The 8,350-nt window shown below is 42.8% G+C and overlaps 1 protein-coding gene across 1 annotated transcript; it reads right to left on the bottom strand.

Moving 5' to 3' along the window:
- Positions 1-2,803: 2,803 nt before the first annotated feature.
- Positions 2,804-5,138, bottom strand: LOC306927629 (beta-crystallin A1-like; the record flags this gene model as incomplete). Its single annotated transcript, XM_079507429.1, has 6 exons — positions 5,104-5,138; positions 4,604-4,670; positions 4,278-4,396; positions 3,956-4,097; positions 3,645-3,787; positions 2,804-2,951 (listed from the first exon to the last, which is right to left on the bottom strand). Exons 2-6 carry the CDS (start codon positions 4,643-4,645, stop codon positions 2,804-2,806), a joined length of 594 nt encoding a protein of 197 aa, XP_079363555.1. The 5' UTR covers positions 4,646-4,670; positions 5,104-5,138.
- Positions 5,139-8,350: the final 3,212 nt, after the last annotated feature.

Below are 8,350 nucleotides of genomic sequence, written 5' to 3'. Positions count from 1 at the left end.
GGCCTATGCTCAAACCACTAGACTTAATAGTGCTTTTTCTGGTTTTATCCTCGTAGTCAGTTAATTGACTTGTGCTTTTGTTTGAAATGTACCCATTCTATACTGTGAATACAATTTTCAATCAATCAATCAATAAATCGGGTGGCTATATAGGAAGAGATGTTTTCACCAAATATTGTGACGTAATGTATTATTTATGTTTTCTGATTGTATTGATGTTTTTTCTATGTCTATGTTTCTATGTTGAGGACTACCGACTAGGCGACTACGGATGAAAATAACCATCTGTTGCTAAAATGTATTGTTCATTGATACATGTGTGACCGGTGTCAGAAATGGGTTTCTCTTTTTTTTGTTGGTTGTTCCGTTGATTGTTTTGCATGTGTATTATTTGTTGTATATCTATCAGTGACTTGTGGTGTCCTTCCTTATTGTATATATATTGCTTGCCACTGTCGATTGGATATATGAACTTATGTGTGCAGGACTAATGTGAAGGACTGAGCATGACGTCAGCGTCATTACCTGACAGCTGTCAAGAGAGGAGAGAGGAGAGAGGAGAGAAGAGAGAAGAGAGAGGAGAGAAGAGAGGAGAGAGGAGAGAGGAGAGGAGAGAGGAGAGAAGAGAGAAGAGAGGAGAGAGGAGAGAGGAGAGAAGAGAGAAGAGAGAGGAGAGAAGAGAGAAGAGAGAAGAGAGAAGAGAGAAGAGAGAGGAGAGAAGAGAGAAGAGAGAAGAGAGAGAGAGAACAATTGGCACACCGTCTTACGAGCCGAAAGAGGAAAAGGACTCGTGTGTGACTAAACTGTGGACGACGGAGAGGAATCGAGTGAGCTGTGCCAGGGACCAGGAGTGGTGTGACAGAGTGCGGCTACCCAACGACCTCAACGGCCAGTGCGGACTGGCCGTGGTGTGTGAGTACTGTTCCATCCCGCACTACTGTCAATTCTACCACCCTGTGGCGTAGGCGAGCTGTACTGTGTTGTGGAACGGAGATACTGGCCTTTGCCTCATGTGCTTTCAGGTCCAGTGATGTATTGACGGGGACGTATATGATGCTGGACTAACTGAATGGACTCTCTCTACTCAATGAAAATAACTGTCTAACCTATGCACTTTGCACACTTTTGTAGTTGAACGATTTTAGGCTTTTTGTTGTTTTGTTTCTTTTGTTAATATAGTTAGTTTGGATATTGTATTTTAGGGATTATTAAACATTGTATTTTTATGGCATTTTAGAGACCCAGTGTATAGGAAAAATAAACATATGTTATATTTTCGGATGCATGAGTCAGTGTCAGTCTCTCTCCACCGTTGTCTGGTTGTGCTCTCTCACCTGGTAAAACGTGAACCTGTGTGTCCTTGAACAAACTGAAGCTAAGAGTAATAATGATAAAAGAGTTGCCGTTTCTCTGTAAATAATTGACGGCTGGCGTAGTCCCAGGATTATCTAGTGAGGTGTACAACTTTGATATCTCTAGCACCTTAAACGGTGCCACTCTAATAATTAAAGTTTGTATGTCTTGTAAAATAATAACGATAAAGAATATTCTACTGCCCAAATTCTGTGTGGCTGATTCGGCCTTGGTCACACATGCTCTCTCCAAAATAAACAAATACATGAAATTAAATGATAGACACTGCCGTGACCGACCATGTACAATACACGCATGATAATGTGTTGATTAATGGGGTACATCAAAAGGAAATTGGAATGTAGGTAGGCCTGGCCTATTGTGTTTTCATGAAAACCATGTGATATATTCTGCGCCACCCCTGCCTTTGCTAATTTTTACTATTTTGAAAAACATTTTAAAATAGTTCAAATAGCCGATCTACAAACTCACAACATGTCATAGATTGCGTAGTTGATTTTAAAATGTTTTTCAAGATAGTCAAATATGGCAAAGAAGTTTAGGGATAAAGGGTAAGGCATGCCCAAGATATGGCCCATGTCTTCACCTAACCACCCCCCAACCCCCCCTATTTTCTGTATGCACAACTGCTTCACGGTTCAATATCTAATTATGCTATTTAAAATGTAGTTGCCAAATGCAATACCATAATTTCCAAATGTAAAGATGTAATTTTTGTAATTTAACATGTCTGAAATTATACTGGCTGTTGAACCCATCTCCAAGAGTAGCCTAGTTGAGTGAGTGAGTCAGCAGGGAATATGTCAGATCTGGGAAGTTTGACTATAGGAGAGACAAGATTGAGACACATGCCATCCACTTTGTTATGAATCTCCCATTCTTTGCTCATTCATCTTTATTCATCAGGCTTATACAAAAGTGATCATTAGAACCACAGTAACAGAGAGACTGGTGGTGATGCTGCTGCTGATGAAGAAAACAATGATCATGACATCGATGGCATCGATGAAGAGGCGCAAAACGTCGCAAGGTGTTTCACCGCTGTGCGGCCAGGCAGGAAGTCTCTGAAGTCGAGGGCTTTCTCTCATTACCGGTTCACTCTTTCTCTAGGTTCTGTGTCAATCCCATGTTATGTCTTTCTTACAATTCGTCTTTCCTTTGATTGTATAGATGGTTTCTCTCTCATTCTTGTTGTTGTTTATGTTTATTTGATTTAGAAAATAAAAAAGGCCATGAACAACACATGACACTGGTAAAGCACCTGAAACCCGACCGGGGCTCCTGCTTGGGCTAACCGCGCCAGCGGAGCCGGGGTGATTTGGGAAGAGGAGGAAGGATAGAATAGAAGGAGAAGAGGGTATAGGAGTTAGAGGGAGAGAAGGAAGAGGAGGAGGAGGAGAAGAGGAGGTGCGAAGAAGATGTCTCCATCTCAGTGCTGAATCCTCCTGATGGACTGGATCTGGGGGGTCTGGGAGTGGGATCCATACTCGCGGTAGCACTTGTACTCGCCGGCGTGACAGTCACACTCCATGATGTACTGGTAACCACGGTATCCGGGGAACTGGTAGCACACCCAGCTACAGGTATAGAGGAAAACAGGCCAGTTAGACCAGGGCAAGTTTATTTGTACAGCATATTTCATACATTAAGGCACAGAAATGCATTTGAAGCTGATCTGGAATAGTTTTAATCTTTGCGTAATGTAGCCTAACTTGGCATCCTCAAGTGGTAGTGACAGGTAACTACTGTTACTCAAGCCACTAGTCTACCAGAGACCACTGACTGAAGCTCATACATTGCGGTAACTGTACAATATTGTAATTATTGCTGCACGATTCTTGCTCAAATGTTTTTATAATTTTCCTCCACAAGAATTGAGATCACGATTCTCACACAATTCAATTTTTTTTCTCCATGAAAATAGCATACAGTAGGTTTCTGAATCTACATATCGGCCTTTTTTCGATTAATTGTGCAGCACTAATTGTAATCTGGGGTGATGGGCTGAATTTATACATTTTGACTCACTTACAGGATTCTTAGATTGACTAAATTTGCAAAGTGCAACTTTAAAGCAACTCAACCACTTTAACCCTATTTCATAGTTTGGCTACTTTTGAAAGATCTTGAAATTGTGAAACATGAAAAAATAATACCGTAATAATAAAAATAAAAATAAAACATTTGGGGGTCCTTGACATTCAAATGTTTGAGAGAATCTGTGTTAAAGACACTATTGATAGATTATTAAAAAAAGAAGACAAACTTACGCTCCACACTGAACCTGCATGGATCCGACCTCATTGTCCATCCAGCCCATGGCCTGCAGGGAAGGGTAGTCGTCACACAGCTCAAACTGACGGCCCATCATGTTCTCCTTCTCGAAGATGGTCATGCGGGACTCCTTGTGGCTCTGCAATCATGAAATATCACTTTATGTATCATGTTATATGGAGAATAAGACCAATCAAGTAAACTATATCCTACGGTTATGTCAGGTGATGTGGTGTTGTACTACAGTAGATGTGACTTGTATTGTGTCATGTTGCGTGTTGTGGGCAGGTCGTGTTTTGGGACGTACGGCACAGCAGATAGGTCTGAAGGAGATCATTCTCTCAATGTGATAGGAGTTGCTGCCGCTGTAGGCCTCGAAACGAGGATAGTCTCCCTTCTCCAGGACAAACTGCTGGCCACAGAAGCTGGAGTGCTCATATCCCACCCAACTACGCACAGAGAGAGAGAGAAAGGGGGATGGAGATGCAAAGAGAGAGAGAGAAATTGATAAAATAATTGCGAAAACAAGAGTCAGTGTACTTGTGGCCTCTTAAAGTCCTCCATGGTCACATATAGATCCATCCACTCCCTTAAGCTAAACTGGAAAGGCAGTCTTTCTGTGTACTTACGCGCCACACTCGACCTTCAGGGAGCGGATGTTCTCCATTCCACACTCCATGATGTTCTGGCAACAGGCGGTGAACTCCATGCGTCTTCCTTGGAAGCACTCCTGATCGTACACAGTGATCTGGGAAGAATACAAAAGAACCATTGGAATGGTTAGCGTGACACTAGAGGTGAGCAGTGATTGGCCGTCAGGTATGTGCAGGATGCACATACCAGGATTCTTGGTACGATCATCAGTTACTTTATGCGTACACATCCTAGCTTTGCAGTGTAGCCTGTGCTCATGTGTATTGTATAGTGTTCAGCAGGATATCTCCATTGTGCTTACCTTCCAGGGGCCCATGGGCATGATGGGGTTTGTCAGAGCCATGTTATTGTCTTAATTTCAGCAGTGCCTGTTTGGGAAAGAGAGCGACAATCAGGACAGGGATGGACTCAAACACCCACAAACAACTCCGACCAAATGCCATGTCATGGAGTGGTCTTGTGTGCAACTAGGCTAACCATTTTCTCTCTCAAATAGCAGGCAGGTAAACTTTGAAGGTCCTTTAGGTTTTGTTAAAATCTTGGTTCAAAATCTTTGGCTCCAGTCACTAGGTCTACCTTCGATTTAAATTTGGTTATTGTTGTAATAAAATTATACGCGTGTATAATTCGAAAGTCCAAAATGTATTCTGGCATCAATCTGAATTCAATTGTTGAATGGTTGAATTATATACGATGTGGCGCTTTCTGCATCATGGTCCACAGCTTGGGAAACTGTGGACTGCTACTGTACCATAATATAATATTGACTACTAACTAACTACTAGGACATTGAACACCTACCCAAAAACCGTGAGCTGTGTATCGCAGGGTGCAGAATGTGTGTGTGTGGGGGTATATATACAACCCCCGGGAGTTCAGGGGCCCGGCAGGGTGGCACGCCTGGACTCGTGTCAGCACTTTGCTTTGGACTCCATTGCTTTGTTGTCTGAGCCACTGAGGGGTTAACACACACAGAGAGATGCACACGTTACAGGGGGCGTAACACCCATACTGCGTTGTATTGTGTACCTAAAAGCTATAGGTTAGGACTTATAGGACACAGAGACAGACATATTAATGCAGATACAGGCCACAATCACTGAAACAGACCCATAAAGAAAAGAATTGTATGATCTATGTTTAGAAATGTGTTCTATTTTTAGAACATAGTAGACAAATCAATGATTGAACAATGATTAGTGCAGGTTAATGGGATTGGTTGAATTGGTGCAGTTGCTAGACTGGCACTGGTTTGGTAGCGGCTATTGACATGTGAATGACTTATAACAATAATTAAATAGGAAGAGGCACAATTGTAATTTATTCTGAATGTATTTTAATTTCGCAGTTTACTATGAAAACCTGCAAAACCTGTCAGTCAGTCAGTCTGTCATGCATGTCAGACTGTCAGTCAGTCCATGCTCCATATGTGGCCTATACAGAATTCATTCCATATGTTGATCTGATCTCATCTGACCTCATCGGTGCCACCCTTAGATCTCCATATATGGAGCCGACCTGTTCTGACATTCCATATGTTGATCTGACCTCATCAAACCCTGTACACTCAAGACACGCTCCATGTATGGCCAGACCTCATCAAACCCTGTACACTCAAGACACTGCCCCCGCTGCCACCCTCAGATCTCCATATATGGAGATGACCTGTTCTGACATTCCATATGTTGATCTGACCTCATCAAACCCTGTACACTCAAGACACGCTCCATGTATGGCCAGACCTCATCAAACCCTGTACACTCAAGACACTGCCCCCGCTGCCACCCTCAGATCTCCATATATGGAGATGACCTGTTCTGACATTCCATATGTTGATCTGACCTCATCAAACCCTGTACACTCAAGACACGCTCCATGTATGGCCAGACCTCATCAAACCCTGTACACTCAAGACACTGCCCCCGCTGCCACCCTCAGATCTCCATATATGGAGATGACCTGTTCTGACATTCCATATGTTGATCTGACCTCATCAAACCCTGTACACTCAAGACACACTATATGGCCAGTACAGAATTCATTCCATATGTTGATCTGACCCCCCATGCCAAAGTGCCAGCGCTTGCCGTCTGCCGTCACCCAAGCGGATGTGTGCACGCAACCTCGGTCGCTCAGTTGTTTTGTATTCTGCACTGTATAATCGTCACTGAATAATGAACATGTTATTTATTCACTTGTAAGTCGAGAGTAGAGTTGAGAAGGATGAGGCAAAATGAGGAAAAATGTAGTCTTCCTCAGGGTATATATAAACTCTGAGAGACTAGTATACAAATATAATGGACCCATAACCAAATGAACCCTTATGGTTCCATTTGGTTTCATTTATACACACTCACTGTGAATTTCTTTTTTGCATGGTTAATTATGTACTGGAGTATGGGGAAGACAGAGGGGACAACTTTAAAGTGATGTGTTATGATTCTCTGCTGGTCATTCTTTCCACACCACAGATCGATGGTGGTAGCATGCTAACTGGCTAACTAGCTACAGCATCCACCCAACATATCTCCATGAACAATGGACATGTAGGGACAGCTTACTGAGGTCAGCACATTGACTAGACACTCTCTGTGCAGTGCGCACGTGCACGCATACACGCACGCACGCACGCACGCACACACACACACACACACTCTCACACACACACACACACACACACACACACACACTCACACAGAGACAGTGTGAGTGTGCTTTACAAAGTGCAATGCTTTACAACATAAAAGCATATGAGCAAAAACAATCAATCAAAATAAAGTGTCTCTGTGTGTGTGTGTGTGTGTGTGTGTGTGTGTGTGTGTGTGTGTGTGTGTGTGTGTGTGTGTGTGTGTGTGTGTGTGTGTGTGTGTGTGAGATAGAGATTCCCTGTGACTGTATCTGAAATACACATAGGATGCTCCTGTGCAAATGTTGACCAGTTTCTAGTTGCAATCAGTGATTAAAGGTAAGCATATGTGTGCGTGTGTGTGTGTGTGTGTGTGTGTGTGTGTGTGTGTGTGTGTGTGTGTGTGTGTGTGTGTGTGTGTGTGTGTGTGTGTGTGTGAGTGTGTGTGTGAGTGCGTGCACGTGTGTTCTGCTGATGCCAGCATCAGCTCAGAAGTGACAAAGGGCTCAGCCAACTCAGCAGGTCTATGTCAAGAGCCCACTGTCACCATATAACCTACACACCGTATGCACACGGCATGCACGTAACAGAGAACACACACACACACACACACACACACACACACCACAAAATATATGTCGCTGTCACTTGTTGATTGTAGTAATATAAAGGTAACACACTGTGTAATGACCCTGACATCATATACTGCAATACTGTATTGAGGCTATTTGGTTAAACAGTGGAGTCTTTATCCACTTGCAATCTGTTGTTATGAGCTGTTATGTTAGCCTAAATTATTCATCTGTTTCATTTGATGCTACTGCTATTGTTTATCCTTGTTATATCTCCTGATGTAGTGCCCCCCCCCCCCCCCCCCCCCCAAAAAAAAATAAAAAAATAAAAAAATAATAAAATAAATAAATAAAATAAGTTAACTTCTTTTCACTTCTAAACCTGTGATGTGACAATAAACTTGATACTGCTTGAGGCAATCGAGGATGTCAAATATCTTGGGGGTTTGCTTCAACGGAACAGCTAGGACCTGAAGGGTACTTGCCTGGAATGCCCTGCACGGGATGAGGAGTGTGCAAATCAGACATGGGAGAAGACCATCTCACACGTACTATATGGACCCGTGTTTGTCGTCTTCATACATTCCCTGATGAAGACAGTTTGGTCGAAACATGTTGCTGTTTTGTAACAAAGTATCTTGACTTTACTCGGTTCGCTCCTCTCCTCATTGTGTCATTACACTTAAGACAATTAGGGGCCGGTGTGTAGGAGCCATTATGATGGTGCTATATTATTGTTTAGGTTGGCATATTAGTTTTTGAACACTTGGTGGCAGTCTTTAGATTTGACAGCACTGGGTGTGTATTTAGAGGGTCACTCAGGTGCACTAATCAGATCAGATGGGACACA

This window comes from Electrona antarctica (assembly GCF_951216825.1).
Source record: "Electrona antarctica genome assembly, chromosome: 8".
In the NCBI taxonomy this organism is placed as follows: domain Eukaryota; kingdom Metazoa; phylum Chordata; class Actinopteri; order Myctophiformes; family Myctophidae; genus Electrona; species Electrona antarctica.
The sequence above is the reverse complement of the archived record's forward strand: the minus strand, read 5'-3'. Positions and strand labels throughout refer to the sequence as shown.